The sequence below is a fragment of the Syngnathus acus genome, chromosome 4 (assembly GCF_901709675.1).
Source record: "Syngnathus acus chromosome 4, fSynAcu1.2, whole genome shotgun sequence".
NCBI classification, from domain to species: domain Eukaryota; kingdom Metazoa; phylum Chordata; class Actinopteri; order Syngnathiformes; family Syngnathidae; genus Syngnathus; species Syngnathus acus.
In genome coordinates, this window is record NC_051090.1 from 1,550,934 (window position 1) to 1,570,894 (window position 19,961).

Consider the following 19,961-nt stretch of genomic DNA (forward strand, 5'->3'; position numbering starts at 1 on the left):
CCGTCTGCATCCTTTTGCACCTCTCTCGCAAAAAAACTGACTTTTGTGGTAAAATTACACTTCCTCTCCATTTCCTCTTTCAGATAAGTGACAGTCACCGTGACAAACAAAAGAGACACCGTCACGTCTCGACTTTCCCATGCAGTGCAAGTGTGCGAGCGTGGTGACGAAAGTCTTTCTAACCACTGGGGGGCAGTATGGCTTCACGCTGTACCACAAGTAGCCTTTTCGTGCATATATTTTTCCTTCACCGTTTATTTATTTATTTTTTTAGGGGGAGGGAGGGGCAGCCAGGAGTGTGAGCTTTTTTTTCCCCGCACACACAAACACATGTAACATACATTCACACACCCTCAATGGTGCAATTTGGACTCCTTGTGGTTCTTCTCTGCCAGTGACTGACAGGTTCTTAACGAGAGCAGCCTGGAGCGTTTGCCCTCCAGGCGTGTACATCAACCATCAACATACAAGACACACACACACATTTTACACACCTTGCACAAACATCTAGTCTTTCTCGGCAGGCAATGATTGGCGGTCACCGTGAGTCGGTTTCCATGACGCAGCCTGATCCGACACGGAAGGCATGCCATTGTCCGGTTCAGGTGGAAACGTCGGGCGACGCCTCGCAGGCAGAAGGTCGCGTGTGGGCTTATTGTGACGGTCACAATGATGAGGCCGCATAGCTGGCCGGCGTAAAAACAGCGCGTTCCCTCCACCCCTTCACGATTCATCCCGCCGCTCACCTTTGTTCCTTCTCGCCTCGCACCGAGAGAAAAGCCAATTAAAATACTATGCGGATGGATACGATGAAGAAAGACATAGCTCCTCCATGACATTCTCTCTACCCCCTGCGTGGTGACAGATCTGGCGCATTCACACCGAGGTGAAAAGAAAAAAAAAAACAGACGGCTCTCGCCCTCCTGCTGCTATTAAATGTTGATGTATAATATCAAAAATATATATACACGCACAGCAACACCAAGACGAATGTCGGAATCAAACTCAACCCTGGATTCAACCCTGCATGCTCAAATAAGCCGCATGTGTTTTTTATGCGAGGAGCGGGCGAATAGGAAAGAAGGTGGACCATTTATTTTTTACATGACGCTGCACTGTTTTCTTCCTAGGAGGCCATGCTGCACACACAAACACACGCGACCTCTGACCTCATCATGTGTGTGTGTGTGACACGGTATGTTTTATCATATATGGTGAAACAAAGCCCCTCAGGACAGTTTGTGTACATGATAACACAAGTCAGAATTTCTTGTCTCTCACACACATACACGAACGGCAGAGTCGGAAGACTTCAGGATTTGATTGGCCGTTTCGAAATGTGGCCGGCAGTTGAGTGACCCAGCACTAACAAGGCCTCAGAGGAGCGCTTCTCATCCGCTGACCACACAACGCTGCTCTCTTGTCAACGCGCTTGGTTCAAATGATTATTAGCACCTCATCCCATCAAAAAGCAGAATCAGAATTGTCCAGTGGACGCTATACGTGCACCTGTGACATCTAAGCAGGTCAAATAAGAGAAGTGGGGGAAAAGATAGTAAATACCAAAGGCACTTTATCGTTGATATTGGCCCAGCTAAAAAAAAAAAAAGCACACAAATAATTCCATATCCTCATTGGACAGTAAAGGTATGCTATTGCGATACGTTATTGGTGCTAGAAGCCCCCCCCCCTCCCCTCGCAGCATCGTAAAAGTGCGTGCTTGCCAGTTTGATATGAAATGCCATACAAGCAATGGCCTCGCTACTTCTGTCCAGTTAGATGGGACAAATAGTCAGCGCTGGAGATACGGCAGGGTGGACGTGTGATGGCCACTGTGTCAGGAAGTGGAGATTCAACCCGTTTAATGAGAATCTATGGCCCGTTTGGATAAAGGGCCTGCCTGACTGAGAGGCTGTGACAAGTCTTAATGCTCACAAGTATAAATGATGTGGGTGGGCCGAGGAAGGGAGGGGGGGGGGCTCATCCTGGGGAGGATGAGGCTGAGTGGAATCAATCCTCGGAGAACACGCATGGGTGGTGCTGGCCAAGAGGCCGGAGACTGACAAATGGCTTGGGAGGGAAAACTGGAGTGAAGGGAAGGGGGGGGGGAAAGTGACAAAACTAGGAGAGGTGGGGAAAAGCAAAACTTGCACATTTTAATTGCAATTTGATGGAGGTGGCAAAGATATGTTCAATTGGAATGACACACACACACACAGCCTTTGTTATGTTGAGATCGTTTGTCTCTGCTGCAGAGAGGGGTTCAAATCCAATTGAGTCAATATCACTGGAGAATACTATAGAATACACACTGTGTGTGTGTGTGTGCGCGTGTTTATTTTGCATGTGAGAAACATGGCACCCAGGGACTTTCTCCCTCTTCGCCTACAGTTGAAATGGAATTGAATAGTCGGAATTCTCAATGGTAAACGTTCACAAAGTCAATACCAACAGTTGGGTCTCTCCTGCGTTGGGATTAGGGTTAAGGGCATTACCATTTCTGAGGCTTCATAAAAAACACACACACACACTCAAGATTCAGTCCACACACACACACACCAAAGACATTCACTGGATGGGCCCCATGAGATGGTAAAATATTTTTCAGTCTTTTGTAAAATGCTTAGTACAGATTGTGCATAAATATTCCCTTGTAATATCCATTGAATACTTATTTTATTTTGGGTTAAACGATTTTGCAAGATGGTGTCATGGTCTAAGTGACAGATATCCTGAGTGCATGCTATTATTAAAAATAAAACCTAAGGTACTAGAGCTATCATGAGGTTTGGAATAATGTAAAATAATGTAGAAAAATGTACTTGCATCTCTCATTTAAAAAAAAAAGGTAAAAGCGCCCTGATGAGTGTTATTTAATATTTACTGTATATAACAGAAGCTCATGACTGTATCCAGAGGACACATTTGACCAGTATAATGCAGTGGTAGTGACATTTACAACCTCAATTAAAAATTGGAGTCTAGCCTTTTCATGTTGCTGTATTTCTCTCATATTAACATTAAATAAAGCCTGTATGTGATTTTATCCATTTTTTGGTCACCTCGGATCAGGTGGCTTCAATGCAAGTTTCAGCGCGGCGCCGCAATGTAGATCAAGTTTGGGCAGATTTGTTAGCCAGCGTGGAGCCGAGCTTTACGAGCACTGCGGCCCCTAATGCTTCCTGCTGGTCATTAACAGCGGGCCGACTTGGACTTTTTTTTTTTTTTTTAACTACAGCACAGTGTCTCATTTGAGCAGCGAGCCATAAAACCCCAGGCGCTGTCGCTCAGTGTCATTTAAAGCGGGACTGATTGGAGCTATCTCTGGCCTTTGCTTGCCCACCTTCCTCCCCGCTTGCGTTCTTTGCCGGACGCCTCATGAATAATGAATGAGGATGGAGCTGTGATATTAATGGAGCTGAAAAACAGACGGAGAAGCATCCTTTGTGCCAGCAGCCATGGCTTCCCTACCCAGCTCAAACTGCCCCTGCCCCGTCACCGTGCATGCACCTTCCTCTCTGCCTGTGGGAGGAGATGAGACAACGCTCAGTTTTCCCTCCCTGGCCAAAAGATCTTCTCCACCTCTGGCTGCCGCAGCCAGGGTAAAAGTCGCATCGTGACTTTGAAATAAGAGACAAACTTTCCTAGGATGGACCTGGCTGGATGTGTATGCAAAGTGGCTATTGTCTGCCTTGCTCTGGAGTTCAAGGGCAATCACGATCCAGTCAAAGTGCAAATTACAATGACAGTAAATCTCTTTCATTCTTCCCTCTTCGGCTCCGTAGGGGAAAATAAGCTTCTATGTATTGCCCAAGAGCACAGTGAGCCTTATTGAGGCCAAGCAACAAAAGCTTTGCTGACACGGACTATGTGGCGCGAGTGGGCTGGCAGTCGGAGAAGTTTGGCCCCAGGCTGCCAGTGTTGCCGGCCATCCTTGGATGACTCGCCCAACTAGGCCAGAGGGCACAGATAATGGGCAGAGTTTTCAAAACCTTCTATTGGTGCCAGAATGTCGGAGCAGAGCAGTCAACAATGATAAATCCTCACCTTATACGGATAGACAGAGCTCAATGCACGCTACGGACGACTGCCACTTGGCTGGAAAGTGAAGAGAGGCGGGAAGGACCAACCAGGTCGCCAGCAACCTCTGACCCACATCCAATTTTTTATTATTCTAACATGGTACTTATTGAAGCAGCTCCGTCAATTAAATTAGCTTTATTTGGATATAATTTGTTTTTTTAAAATTAATTATCATTAAATGATTAATTTATAAATTATCATAAAAATCATGACTCAAAATATAATGTGGGAAAATTGGCAGAGAAATTTGGGGGAATAAATGAATTCATTTTATCTTTAGTTTTTGGAGGGTGACTAATACTTGAATCCAATAGTTCCACAAAAAAAAAGAAAAATCCGTTTCTAGATGGAAGAGCTTGTTGTATTGCAGTCCTGTATATTCTTGATGCTTTCTATACTGTGCTGAAAGGCAAGTCATTAAAGTAGGACGCCATTTCCAAACAAAGCCTTGCGGTTTTCAGTCGAGGCACCATTTCATGACAGCGGTCATGCGCTCGTTTACATTTCATCTATATTCAACCTTATCTTATTTTTTTTCCACGCTCACAAGTTTGCGCAACTTGTTAATGGAACTTGCAAGTGTTTTGATGTCCACACACTGAAAGAGTGAAATAAAAGTCTGTTTCTACCATGAGGCAATGTTTTGATCCTCGGCGTGAAGTTAGAGTGTCAGAGAAATCCCGTTAAAAGGGAGTATAGTTCAAGAAGTTGAAAATTTCACTTTTTTTTGCACTTGCTGGGGTGAGCATTTCAGCTAATTACGCACAAATCCCTCACGCTCGCAGCTCCGATCCACCGGCGCCGCTGTCTCGGCAGAGGACAAAGAAAAACAAAGGGAGACTGACAAACAAACAGTGAGTGCGGGGAAGAGGGGAAAAAAAAAACCAAAAAAACAATCTAAAAGAAAAGGAAGCTTTCTTTCTGTGGAGCGGCTGACAGTGGCGTTTAATCAGTTGCTTTCTGCAGCGGCGACAGAGCGAGTGGCCCCGGCGGAGCGGCCCTCTGATCAGCGCCGGGAGATCGACTCCCCGCCAAGACGCCGCCGCCACCCCCTGAACCTCAGGTCAGTCCTCGGTGGCTACGTTTCATTCCGCCGCCGCCGTGTCTTTCTCTCATTAAGACGCAATTGTGTGTCTACGTGGCTTTCCGCACATGCTTGTGGAATGTTTGTTTCACTGTGCGTATACGGAAAAATAGGCACCCCAGGACTCGCCTAAAGGGGATGCGGATTCCCGACCTCCACTGAGATTCTGCAGCACCATTTGGATCATCTAGCGGTGGGGGAAGGGTGTGCGTGTGTGTGTTGCAGAAAGATGCAGGATTCATCAAGTGACTTTGTGCCTCGGGGTCACGCTCACACACTAAGGGTGAGAAGAAGAAGTCGGAGCTGAGGCAAGGTAAACAAAAGTAGACTGTTAAGATCTCATCGTGCATATTGTTAACTAATCACCAATCCGGGCGTCACATGGGGACGTTGAGTTTAAAGGTTATGCGTATTGGAGGAAACTTTTCTCCTCTTGCATCATGGGCCCCTCCGGTGCCACCTTACATGATCAACTGCTTGCTGAAAGGTCATGACCTTTCACCCGGTTGTAAAAAGATTCAAATTGATAGCCGCCTGGGTTCACGTGCGACGCGCCGGCTGATTGACTGGCACGGGCGCCGCGAGGACCCGACACGGAAGCGGCGCTCCGAAACGGCCGTCACGACTCTTGGCTGTCTGTCGCCGTATGCTAATGTTGGCCTTTAAACAAATTCACCAAACACACTCGGCAGCCTGGTGTGTTTGTTCACTTGCATAAATGCATATGATTCTCATTCTGTGGCGAGCATTTGCTTTGCCCCAGACAACAACGCCACAGAGTTATGCTATAAAGTTCACACAGTCTATTAATTTTCAGGCATCTGAATAACACGGCGCCGTGTTTGTTAGACCTGCAGGCACGCTTCATAAATAATGAATAAACAGTCCAGGCTGGCTTTATGGACGTGACTTTTGAGTTAGAAAGACACCACTTGTTTGCAGACTTAGCTAAACTAGGACATGCAAAGAAACACCAACGCCCTGTGCTTAATTAACAAGATCAATTTACTGTTGATTTACTTGAGGGTTCACTTTAGGTTAAGTGCGGTTCACAACTGTGAAAGTTGTCAACACGCAATTCTTTGAAATAGGAACTACTTTGCCAGTATAGCGGAATCGATTGTGCTTCCGTAGTTTATACAGACAACAGTACTAATTAATAATATAAGTATTGATTTGCACTAAAGTGTTTGGGCAAATGCATTTACAATAAAAATAAATATATAATAAAATATAATATATTCATAATATTATTATATACGTATATGATAAAATTTCACATGTTTAACTTGGCTGACCGATTTCCAAAAATCAGACACCTAGTTGTTGCCATTTCCAACCAAATAGTTTGTGGAATTGTCGCTCTACAACAATTACTGCTAAATAAAGAGCAATGTAACGGTGTCTATAAAAATCATTTTGGATTGGTAGCGTCGCTCTCGTGACATGGAGCAGACTGTGTTGCAATGTTGTGGTCGGCGAGCGCTTTCGCTTTCTCTGCGATTCGCGTTTCGGTTCCGCCGCCTTCACACACAAACGGGGCTCACCTGAAGGTGGTGGGGGGAGGATGGGTTTGGCTGTGGGCCCTGCAGACAGGGCGATCAAAGGCTCCTCAGTCTGTCTGCTAACGGAGAATAGACAATAGTAAAGAGGGCTGCCTTTGATTCCAGCTCACTTTTATTGATCACAGAGGAGCAGGGATTGAAATCTGAGAGACAACCCCGAACCCCAGTCATCTCTCAGCTATTGCTTATATCCAGAAAAGGCAGATCAATGACGCAAGTTTTTCTTTTAACTTTTTGTTTGTTCCATGAAAAAAAAAAAAAAAAAAGGTCGGCTCCTTGGCTGTCTATCAGGTGATGCTGATTCACCACCACCTCATCTTAAGTAAGATGGGTTACCGTGTTTGGGATTTGCTGACAGCCCTTGCCCTGCGCCGTGCTCTTTCATTGCCCCTCTGCTGCCTGCTCAGCAACCTTCAAAACAGACTTTTAGAATGTTTGGTTTGATCATCCTCGTGGAGGTAAAGATTCGGGCGCAGGGAGCTTTGGCTGCAGTTCAGAAAGGAGCGTGTGAATGAGGGAAGCCAGCATGGCCAAGTGTACAACATCCCCCCCCGCCCCCCTTGTCTCTCTCACACGCCGTTACAAGGCTCCTCAGCTCAGCTCATCTCATCTCTGTCTCGACTCCAGCGGCAGTTGTGTTTCAATCCCTCCCGAGACGCCAAACTACCCCGGCCTAAATTTGAGACCTGCAATGAGTTTATCGTCCTGGCTTTTACAGTTATGAGGTGAGACACAGAGCGAGCTGCCTATGAGCTCAAGTTGTGTGCAAGAGCGTCATGTTTTGAATTTAACCTGGCCGGTAGTAAAAAATAAAAAAAATAAAAAGTATGACGGTCATTAAAGGGAAAAACAGTGCTGCGTAATCTTGCATGACTATACCGAATAGGAATCCCGGTTAAAACACGCCTTTTAATAGCAAATTTAATTTGGCCGAGATAGTATATCGGAGTCTATGTGCGGCTGACCTTCATCTTGAAAAGTGACTCTTTAAAGTCCGTTTAAGTTGGGCTGACAGATGTGCTTCTTTGGGGACAGCTCATTGGCAACTTTATGGCGAGAGTGCTTATTTTATTAGAGCCCGGCACGTGTGTGCATGCGTGCGTGACAGTGAGGGAAATCCTTTCGGAAGTCTGGCAGAGGGCGAAAACATTGGAGACTTTAAAAAGGACGTAAAACCTCCTGATATTTATCATCCAAAAAGAAAATGGCTTTGTCTGAATAACTGAAAGAAATTGCATTTCCCGAGTGCTTACTTTGGACTGCTTTCACATCAAAAGTGTCAAAAAGTGCTCCGGGTTTTGTTTTCACATTTAAAAAGATTAAAGACACGGATGTGACGTTAAGTGTCAACTTGAAGTCACCTGTAAAAAAAAAAAAAAAAAAAGTCGGCACGTTTCCATATTTCCGAAAGCTGCACATTACACAGAAGAAGGAAAAACAAGGAGTCAAGCGTGACCGTATTTGTGTATGTGTGTGCGTGTCAAGCCCTCGTCTTAGCTTCAGCTTTCTTTTGAAAACATTTAAAACAGAATTTTGATCCAGTGCTTAACCGTTTGTGAAAATGCCCCTTCCGGAAGGCTGAACCGAGTTTAGTTTTGTTAAGCGAGAGACAAGGGAGGGAAGGAAGAGCGCGAGGCTTTTAAGAGTGCTCGACTGCTTTAGCGAGCCACTTAGCTTTTGATTTTGGCCGAGCTCACTGCAGGCTCCTTGTACTTTGGCGTGCCCCCCCTGCGCCGGCCCGGTGCTTGCAGATTAAGGACATGCGGCGCCAAAGTCAGTCATTACGCCAGCGCTTGTGCGTGTGTGTACACAGGCTTATTAGGTGCTCTGTTTAGTACGTGTGCGCCATCATACGTGTTTGTGTATCAGGTAGCCTGCTGGGTGTAGCGAGTGAGTGAAAAATGACTGCAAGGGGAGCCTTTTCTTTATGTGAACCTCAGGAGAGAGCATCCTGACAAATACGGCAACCCGAAAAAGCCGGCGCCTTTTATTCTAAATATGAGTTTAACCTGTTTAAAGTTTCATAAGTTCAAACAATAGCGGCTTTCAAATGATGAACAGGACGGCGCTGCTGTCCCTGGTGATTGTTCTCTCCCAGCAAACTAATATGTTTGAAGCTCAGGCTGCCGTAGCCAAGGATGCGCCACAAGCTATTACAAATGCGCACTCAAGTATTGATATTCCGGGCTTCTAAAAACAAAACAAACAAACGGGAAGGGGGTCGGTGGGAAATCAAGTCAATGTCCTCTGGAACGGTCCTATTTTTTTTCCCCCCCACTTGAATATCACCTGGGACAGATGATGAGCTGAGAGATTATCCCACTATTTTTTTTTTTAAACTCTTAAATCTACATATACAGACACATAAATTAAACTTTACCTCAGAGACGTTTAAACGCAAAGCCTATTTTAAGGTTGAGCAAAGGCCTTGCTGTTTTTCAATTGTATACTTCTCAAGCGGTGTGCATTGGCATTTAATGGAATAAATATTCATATTAAAAACAGCATTAAAATATTAAATAGCGGTGTGTATTGGAATTTAATTGAATACATATTAATATTAAAAATAGCATTAAAATATGAAATAGCCCTAAAGCTAAAAAAAATGTCTGAATTAATTATTATTTATCAGACCATCGTATAAGAATCAGCTATAAGGTATATTGTTTATTAATCATAAATGAGTAACCTAATTAGCAGTGATTGGTCTGACCACTGCTTTACTTTCTTATTGTTTCTTTCATTCAATGTTTTATTCTGTTTATGCTAATTGTTTTTTTCACAAGCATCTTTGTTTCTTAATCTTATACATATTCCAAAAAAAAAAAAAAACAGCTGAGGAATAGCAAAGTAATGATTATCAGTAATAATTTACAAATTCAACACATCTGAATAGCCAAAAAAAAAACACTTCAAATGACATTTGCTCATTTACATATCCTGATGTCATTCTCCTCCTTTTAAACAATGAAAGCTAAGCAGATGAAGAAAAGTGCAGTGAAGAGTTTTCACCACAAGATGGACTTAGGGCTACATGGTTATGGGATCAAGCGTTTGGAGAACATAACACGGGTCAACCTTTAAAAAATCATCGCAAGCGTATTAATGTTTCTATACTTTGAAGGAGAGGAGCGCAAAGGGGAGCGGGGGAGGGAGGGAGGGCCCGCTAACAGCCGCATGTATTAATTCCAGATATTTACTTCTGTTTGTTTTTACTGCATTCCAGGCTCCATGGGAGCAATTCGTGCCGCAATGAAACTGAACAACAGTCCCTGTGGAGTTCATTATGGCAAAAGACCCGATGCCCCCCCCCCCCTCCCGTGCCAAGAGGGATTGGGAGGACCTGGAGACTGGCGTAGTGCTAGGAGGGGATGGGGAGCGTTACTCGGGGGAGGCCAGGCACGATAACCAACCAGCACTTTGCTAATGACCTCATACATAACAAGAACACAACAGAAATTAGTGCAACGGCTCCAATGAGAAAGTTTGCTTCTGGTGCAAATGCCAAATTTTATTTTATTTTTTTTACATTAGACTCGGGAAAAAGTATAGAAAGAAAAAGTGTCTTTTGCGGGCCTTGCATGGCAAAGCGCACACAAGCTAGAAGGAAGCAGTAAAATAATTGCCTGTTCCCCCTCTCACATCCACTCCTTGTAAGATTGTGTCGGAGCCGTATCCCAGAGCGAGCCGGTTTGACATTAACTTTAGAGTCACACTATCCTGGAGGCCTCCACGCGAGCACACATGATCAAACTCCTAACTCCGAGATTTAGTGTGTCTGCTCATTCGGGATTGAACTCGAGAGTTTGAGCAGATGTCTACATGCCTTTTAAGCAAACATTACCTCTGGAGATGAGTGGAAGCATGTCGACGTAGTTCACCTTAAGGCTAGTACACAGGGAGCTGACAGGGATGTTTTCACATGGCAACTTCTGCCCTTTTTCCACTTTTCATCATTTAACAGGCTTTTTACACTTCACAAGCAACTCAATGGAATTAACATAAAAGATCATTTCCTCTCTGCTGGAAAAGTCTTCCAAGTAGCTTTCGGTTCAAATGTTTTTTGGCCGGCGGGGGCATCGGAGCAAGTTGACGACATGAAAGTTCAAGTCATGAAATGATTGATATCTGAAAATGATTGGTCTTATCATTTATCATGTCAACAAGGAGGATGGATTTACTACACTCAAGGTTTGGTCTTGGTTTAGATGTGTCAAAATCAAAAAAGTAACAACTATAGTACAAGTTATTAAATGACAGATGGATACTGCCTTGATAACTTTTTTTTAAACATGAGAAATTATTTTCCACAACATGAACTTACCTTTTAACTTGGCTGTGCCAAACATTATCTGCAGTCCTCAGACAACACACAATTTTCATTTTAAGTCTTTTTCGGTATAGCTGTACATCCCTGCAAAAGGAAGGTCAAATAAAACTGGAGTTAACTTTACTTTATTGCACAATAATGACTTTTTCTTATTTTACATATGTGGAGTGGGGACAAACACTCCACATATAAAAAAAACAAACAATGCTACAACAAACAAAAACTATACTAAAACCAACTAACAAACTAAAAGAAATATTCAAGCTAACTGGCTTAAAAAAACTACGGGTAAAATCAAAATGAAATAAAAGTACACACTCAAATAGTCAGGAGAAATGTTGGAATTTTATTGCATTAAGCTAAAATACATGGCATTGGTGGGACACGAGATGAAAGCAAAACAACAACTAGCCCAACCATAAATAAAGCCAAAGCCAGTAGGAGCCTATTATTTCACTTTAGGGGAAAAGCCCCTCCACTCTCCAACCAAACACAACTTACATAAGGTGGAAAATGGAAGTGAGTCAAGGTCGAAATAATGGGGCCCTGTGATACTTTGCGTGAAGAAGGATTTCAGCACCATAATCCCCCAGTACTATGTATGTTTAACAAGCCCCTTGTGACGAATTACAAACGACCTAGATCTCATTGTCGGTGCGCAAACAAAAACAGAACACTCAATGTGTACGCCCAACTTCAGGCAAAGTGCTCAAATGGATCGATTGGATGGGAAAGGTGGACAATGTAAGGGAAAAAAAATAAAAGCATTTTACTTTATAAACATGAAGGACTTTGGCATGCCGTTGAAACTAACACGCTAATAAAAATATGCTCAGAATCACTCGAAATACTGAACACCATTGTGGGAGACAACAATCGATTTTTACGATTATGGCTGAAATTGAAAATGTTTGACTGTGGTTGGAGAGTTTTGCATGACTAATGATTCTAATCAAAAATATGACTTTGGTAAGGGCTTTGCTTATATGACGAATGATGAACGTTTTGTAGTCGATGCTAAAAGACAAAGCTGCGTGAGCGCCGATGTCGATGAAGTATCACGGAGATGCAGTACAGTAAACTAATGAGTCAGTGCTAGACGTGTATGTCACACTGTTGTAAACCTATTTCATGTAAATGTTACAAACGATGTGGACCAGCCGGTTCTCACAAGGAGTTTGTAAAATGATGGACATAAAACTCCATTGGGGGAAGAACCCGCCAATAGATAGTATTCCCGTATCCCAAAAAAAAAATAAAAAAATAATACTCCTTCACCGCTTTGATATAATAGCAAGATACAGTGTATTCAGTGCAGCATGTTTGTGGAGTGTTTCATCGGGACTGTTTGCGCAGTGACAGACGGACGGACAGATGCTAACAAAGCTGATGACTGAACAACATTTGCAACAAAATATTATACAACTCATCATCTGGTATTTGCCGTGAGATACACATTGAATGGACAATATATATATATACACAAGGCAAAGATTATTTGTCTCTTTGTTCCCTGCATAAGGAAACGTAAGGCAAACTTAGAAATGTTCATCACACCGTTTTAGCAATATAGACAACCTTCCCCGTCTGGTCAGCAGCATGTTTGCGTATTTTCATTTACTGCTGCTCCCAAACAAAATGTTTTTTTGTGTGGGTGAGAAAAGTAAACAGAATGTGAAACAGATTTTTTTTCTTTTTGATATTTCGTCATACTACCTACCTACTCCTTCAAGGATGTCGAAAGAGAGGCAGACTCTTGAAAGTGGAGTGTCAAAGTGACAAACATTCAAAGCGCTGTGTCGACATTCGCCCATGTTTTCCCACCTGCACCTCTGAACCGAGCCAGCTTTCCAAATTCTGCAACATAACCAGTACCGCTACCTCTGCAACACTTGCATCCAAACCTTCTTATGACATCTCTCAATAATCATTGACTTTCTCTTTCCTATCATATTTTACAGCATTTGTTAGGAAAACGGTTAGCGTTGAAGTATTGCGTGTAAACCATTTTTGGGGGTGGCCCTTCATGAAAAGAATATTCAAGCTAGGATATGAACAGTGATATACAATGGACAGATTTGATTGGGCTTGTTGTTTACCTTGCGCAGGAAGGATTTAGGCTGCCGCTCACGTTTACATTCCTCCAAAAACCATGTTATAAATGCTGTCCGCTTATCACAATGAGCTCTGGACTAAGTATTTGCATAGAAGCAGATAGATGTGTACACGTCCAGCATGGAAATTGAGGAGGGATGTGTTCTACAAGCTATAGTTTGTGCAATTCCGGGCTTAGCTGCCCTGCGTCACGTTCTGCATGTGTTTGGCGATGTCGTACACGTAGGTGATGTCCGGCCTCTTCTCCGGGTCGGGGTTGATGCACATATCTACCAAATTCCTCAGCTGATGCATCACAAGGGGAAGGGGGAAAGGAAAAATAATGGCGTTAATGATAATGATGTCATTGGAACCACAGCCAAAAGACAAGAAACTCTTGACGGGCTCTCGCTATGGCGGTAGCAACAGGTAACTGGACCGAGCACACTAATCGCTTGCCGGTTGGCAGCGTTTGACTCGGGTCCGCACAAGCGCACGTGCACGGTGCTGCCACTCCATCGCCGGCGCTCACACACACCAAGCCAAGCCAAGCCAAGCGGCTGATTGGAGCAGATAGATAGACAGGCTCGCAGGCGGAACAGCCACCACCATCATTAAAAAAAGAAGAGAATAAAGGGGGGGGGGGGGGGGAACACATCTATGCGAGGTCGCTATGGTAACTGTCTGCCAACTTCACGGGAACGGCAGTGGCCCGGACGAGTTCTCGTCAGCCACTGCGTGCATATGTGAGAGAGAGAGAGAGAGAGAGAGAGAGAGAGAGAGAGAGAGATGTAAATTCAGATAGTCTGAAAATTAGTCGCGCCGGATGGAGATTTGGGTGGGGTTGAGAAAAGATGCAGATATGTAAAATATTCATGTGCTTCTTTGCATGGCGAGTGAGGTGGTGGTGGGGGGGGTGTAAAGTGTCAGGTGGCGGGTGGAGGGGGGAGCGAGCGCTGGTGAAGGGAGGCAAGGGGGGAAGCGGGGGAAGCATAGACGGAGATGGTTAAATGACACAACAAAGATGAGCAGCTGACAGTTTGCCGCCGATCCTTCAGGAGCATTGTTTACATCCAGACAGGCGCTGTAGGCACCCCCCCTCATCTCCATCAGCCATCATTCGCTCACTCTATCGCTTTGTCTCCCTATCTGCGGGATGGGGGTGACGTGTGGGGCACGCTCCAGCTCCGAGCGCTGGCTGGCTGTGCGGAGAGAGGGAGCTACTGTAACAAATACACGCTGGTGCGACGGCTCATGCACATCAAATAAAAAAAAGCTTGTGCAAAGACATGAAACGCCATGCAATTAGCCTTTGTCAACCTAATGAAGTAAACACCAAAGTGCAATGAAAAACACTCTGCAGGAGTTAGTGGAGAAACTTCGAACTACGCACTGTGGACTCGCAAAGCGGAGACGTCATTTCAACGCAGGCAACCGACACCCGCTTTTACCTTCAAGGACTATATTTGTATGTGTTTTAAAGATAAAGATATATAATAAATAAATAAATAAATATACGTATATATATGTTTTTTTTTTTAACGGCCTGCAAAGAGAAAATAAGGTGTGTTATTTGTGCTAATAGGGGTATTTTTTTTTTTCTCCTTGTGGTTTCCTGCTGCTTACAAAGTTAAGTGAAGCAAAGCAGTCATTCAGAGAAAACAGTAAAGGGACAGATCTTCGGTGGCCCTGAAGTGCAAAACACACCAGCAAATTGAAAAAACACAAAGAGCGAAACCACATAGCCAATGGAAAATACCAAGAAAAAAACTAACTAAATACAATAGCTCAAGGAAAAAACAAAACAAAGAAACAAATAGATAAGTAAAATGATAAGATACCAAACAGTAAAGCAAATAAAACACATTAAAAAAAGCTAAACAATGGCAAAGAACCCAACCCCAAAAAAAGCAGTGAAATAAAATACACACACAAAAAAACATGGGAAAAAAACAACAAATGTGTTTTGTATTTCAAGGCCACCGAACAGATCTTATTTGAATTTTTCACCAGAACGAAAAAGCTTTTCAGAGATGCGCAATCACAGTCACATTTGTAGTCATTCTCATCATGAGATTTTGTGCTCCTGTAGTATTTACAAACATCTAAATATATTTGCTGTCAACATTTTTCCTCCAACAACTCGGAGTGGGTTAAGCTACGTTTCAATGCAACCATGCACAAGCAATCAGCTAGCATGCCATTGTTGACCGCAGCCTGGCTGCATTACATGTCCTTTGTGCACCGATGAGGCTTTGCTGTACTACGCTAGATCATTTCACATTTAGCGAGGGGAAACCTGACACACAAGCTCATTTTCTTTCACCCTACTTTTTAGCACAAACAGATGCTTTTAATATGTAGGATTTCATTTTCAAACGTTTAAAATCATGGCCTTTTGATCAGAGAGTAATGATATTATAGCGAAACACACTGTGTACTGACATTTGGATGGATTTCAGTTGTTAAAAAAAAAGTCAATACAAGTCAAAATCAGCGCGTTGGCGCAGAAAAAGAGAAAGTGGTCATTTTGGTCTAAAGTGTTGTTTCACTGAACATTTCAAGACCCAAGTGTTCACCAATGGGAATAAATAGGTGAGCAGATCCAAACCTACCTACCGCAGAGCGCTAAGTGCAAGTGATGTACTACGACATGACTTACTTCCTCGGAGTAATGATCTGATGGAAGAGGAGGGTAGTCACACTGCTCGATCTTCTTACAAAGGGAGTAGAGGTTCATCTTATCTCCGTAGAATGGACTCTGTAGCGCTGCCATCTGAAATGCAAAGGACATGCGAAAATAAAGTGAGGACAGGCAGGAAAAAAATGGGAAAATCCACAGTTCAGATTGTACTAAACCAATCACACCTATACATTGAAACATTAGCAGGCTCCAAAGAGATGACTTTAAATAATACTGCAAACACAAGCCTTTAGCTTGTCGCTAATTTCAGCCAGGCTAATGTCAAATAATTCATGTCAAAGTGGAAAAAGAGTTGCGGAAATCAATTCATCATCATTCTTCAGATGTGCAGTACGCACCATTTAATTGCACCTACTTTCGGGCTTTAATGGCTCGACATTTGCAGCTAACAAAATCAATCAAATTGAAACTGAAGAATCACTGTGCGCCATACAAGACTTGGAGCTGGATGAACGAGTGGAGAGGAAAAAAGAGTCATGAGGTGAGCTTCAGGGGGAAACGACACACTCTGGAGGGGGGGGGGGGGGAGAAACAGATGTGGATGGGGAAGTCGGCAGTCGACTTTTACTGCTATGTGCAAATACGTCAAGAATTTCTACAGCCTTCCCGAAAATAGACAACGACGCAGTTAATTTTTTTTATTGCTCAATACTTGCATTGTCACTGAAAAGTTGAATAGATGCTGTGTGATGCATGATTGCTTAACCGGGAATAAAATATATTCTGATCCATATTAATATGCAAATAGCATTTTTAAAAGAGCTGGTTGCAAATATGCAAATATCATTTCATTGAAATCAAATTTGCAACTTTTTCCAGGGATGTTTTTGCATATGCTGTTGAGTCGACTTAGTTGACTGCTATCAATTCCAGACATGTTTGCGGAATAGTCGAGAATGAGCCTAATTAATAGCAAAAGTAGTCAAACTTTTTGTTTTACAATTTTCATATGAGGTGGTGCTCTGGCCGCTGCAAAAATAGCCCGATTTGGGATATCATCCGGTTAAATCATTTTAACGACAAACATTTTCTTCCAGAAAAAAATGCATCGTATCAAGTCAGCAGCTGTTGAAAAGTCACACAACAAGCAGAGACTTGATACGGTTGGCGTCTCTGGAATTCCGAGAACATTTCCAAGGCTTACAGTTGTGCATAAAAAACTGTACACACATGTACACTCATTTTCAGTCGCACGTGTGAGTACACTGAAAATAATGGTGTTGAATTGACTTCATTTCATTTTACCATGTGGATCGTCATCTGAATAGCAGATCGTTTTTTTAAGAAGACTATACATCAACTGAATTTTTTTTCAGTGAAGACAAAACAAATTCTTTGTGCCATCTGAAAATGCCACCATTTCGGGGCAGGCTATACTCCCCCTTGACTAATTATGAACCCCACAGGAATGACCTTACTTATCCATATCAATTAAAACTAACATTAAATTGCTGGCCATTAAATCAGTTGAGTATTTAATCAATTCATTCCAAGCTAAAATGCCAGTGTGAGAGATTTGTAATAAATGTCAAAGAGCTTCCAGTTTCACTTCCACTAATCACTCTCAATTACCGTAAAAAGATATCAAAATGCAGAAGGTAAATGTCAAACGTGGAGAGGACCAAAAAAAAACTGTCGAAGTTCCTTTCAATGGCCTGGAAATTGTCTTTTTTTGCTCTCTCACTGTCTGCCTTTTGATTTACTATAACAGAGCGCATGTTTGGGAGGACCGCTGAGTGTTTACCCAAAATATACACTTCAAAGTAAGTAAGACAAAAAAAGGAGGAGGAGAGTGAAACAGACACACAGGAAGATGGGGGGGGGGCTCGATACCAGGAGGCAGAGGGTTAAACAAGACCCCAACGTATTTTCATGCATCTTCTACTTTTGACAGATGAAAAATGTCAAGTGTCCTGTTTTTATTTGGGAGTTTTTGCACTATTCATCTGCTTCATTAGTGTCTGCTGCTCCTCGCCCCTGACAGCTGCTGGCCCCCCTGCGTGAGCGAGCCGGCGCGAGCGCACACCCATGAACATGCACGCCACACAAACTCTTTTTTTTTTTTTTTTTTGGTGTCATTGCATCGGGGTAGATGATTGACTCACTGTCTGACCTCTGAGGCCCAGGTCTGTGCGTATTTGTGTGTGCATGCTTCATTGATATTCCAGAAAGATTCAATGCGGACGCATGCCTGCTGTCTGCCAGTTGTCGGTGGTGGAACACACAGACACGCACAAAGAGAAACAGTCTGTGCTTTTCTTCAGCGAGTCTTTTCCCGAACCTACACGAGGTCTGCAAATGTCCTCCTTGTTCAATTAGCGCTAATTTTGTTTCGGTTTCTGGAAACATCTGCGGAACACGTCAAGCTTCTCCAGATATCGGCGAGGGCTGTTCACATTAACGCTTGTCAACATACTATCTTCAAATTATAGCAACCAAATGTGTGGACATGCACACACACACACATTCTGTCCAAATGAAGAAAGCATGACTTTTTTATGTTCACATTGGTCCTTCATGTTTCTTTCTGATGACATATTCATCAAGGAACAAAGTCAGAGTGTCTGAGGACAGTCATTAAAAATATACCTAGTCCCATTGGAGCCGGGATTTTATTCAACTTTTGACATTGATAATAAAGCAAACTGGTAAAGGGTTACGTATGAAAAACTGAGCAGGACTTTCTAAATGTATCTAAGCAGTTGCTATATTGGCGTGTTGATTTTAGAGAAATAATTCAATTTTCGTAGCTCATTAAATCAAATGCAAAAAGGGATGCGATCGTTTTAAGCAGATGACATTATTTTGAAGAAGAAAAAAAAAAAAGAAAAACTATAAAAGCTACTCGGAAAACGTAATGAATACCGTGTAAAACGTTTAAAGGAGGCTTCTTCAAAAAACAGTCCACAATAAAAAAAAAACAGACTTAGCCATGGGGCAACTCATCACGTGTAACCAAGGATGCTGGCTCTCATAAAAGCAACATCAATCCATATACTGGAGTGGGCTTGTAATGAGACACAGACTCGTTTAACATGGCCGAGCTCCATCAAGGTATTCTTCTTCTCCACTCAAACTAATGTGTCTGTATAAATTAAAAAAGCGTTGTTTTTTTTATCAGTAATAGGAGACATGTTGTCATCAAGTGGTGTGGCGTAAACTCCGCCTCCTTAGCTTCCATGTCACCCTGGGAGGTAACGACTAATATTATCAGAGAGGAGGGGTTTGGCCTCATGGAGCGTCAAAGGACGTAATGAGGTTGGACACGAGGAGAAAGGGATCAAACAGAATGGAAGATGAAGATAGACGCTGATACAATGACCAGGTATTGACAGACCCTTTGGACGTTACCCATGCCACAGGCACCGACCGGGATGGAGAGAAAAAAAAAAGGAGCTGTTGTACAATTCTCAGTTGTTACCATGTTCAGAGTGAAATCAATGTGGATCATGTCTCTGTGAATTCCTTATGCCTGAAGGTTACGCGAGGAAAGGGGAGGCACAAAGAGGGAATGGAACAGAAGGGAGGGGAATAAAAAAAAAGAGTGGAGAGAAAGTTTCCACATGTGGATGCACTATGGGCAGTTTCTTCAAAAAGGCTTTTACCCTGACCTGCTGGATGGAATCCATCTCTGCTGTAGGTGGAATAGGTCGTCATTCTTAAGCCCCACCCCAGAAGGTTTTTAGCAATGACACTTTATGGTGTGGTTCTATGTAGATAACAGTCGAAGTGAATTTCCTATGTCACCTCAGACGCAGAACTAGAGTTGCAAAATGATTTCATATCATTTGTTTAAATTTTATTATTAATCATTTCAATTGTTTGATTTAATTATTTTTTTTAATATTTATTTTATCAATGTAATGACATTACTTTTTGCATCGAATCCTAAATGTAGGCTTATGTAAGTTTGATATATTTGTCTGCACTTTACCTCATAGAGCAGGCATCCCAGCGACCAGATGTCCGATTTGAAGTTGTATCCGTTTTCGTGTATCCTCTCCGGTGACATGTAGTATGGTGTACCCACTGGATGATGGGGAAAAAGAAAAAAAAAAAAAAAGAGCATGAGAAACAGTGATTATTACCGTTTGCATTGCT

The 19,961-nt window shown here is 42.9% G+C and overlaps 1 protein-coding gene and 1 long non-coding RNA gene across 2 annotated transcripts in view; both read right to left on the reverse strand.

Annotated features, from left to right (window-relative positions):
* Positions 1–6,639: 6,639 nt before the first annotated feature.
* LOC119121756 lies at positions 6,640–12,623 on the reverse strand. Its single transcript, XR_005097757.1, has 2 exons — positions 11,057–12,623; positions 6,640–6,791 (listed from the first exon to the last, which is right to left on the reverse strand). It is a non-coding gene; the product is annotated as an uncharacterized LOC119121756 (long non-coding RNA).
* Positions 12,624–12,746: 123 nt separating this feature from the next.
* Positions 12,747–19,961, reverse strand: part of nek7 (NIMA-related kinase 7) — a 32,227-nt gene continuing 25,012 nt past the window's right edge. The window contains exons 8-10 of the mRNA XM_037249645.1: positions 19,795–19,889; positions 15,819–15,932; positions 12,747–13,462 (exon numbers count right to left, since the gene is read on the reverse strand). Coding sequence (XP_037105540.1) covers positions 13,352–13,462; positions 15,819–15,932; positions 19,795–19,889 — 320 coding nt within the window. The 3' untranslated portion in view covers positions 12,747–13,351. The remainder of the gene's footprint in view (positions 13,463–15,818; positions 15,933–19,794; positions 19,890–19,961) is intronic.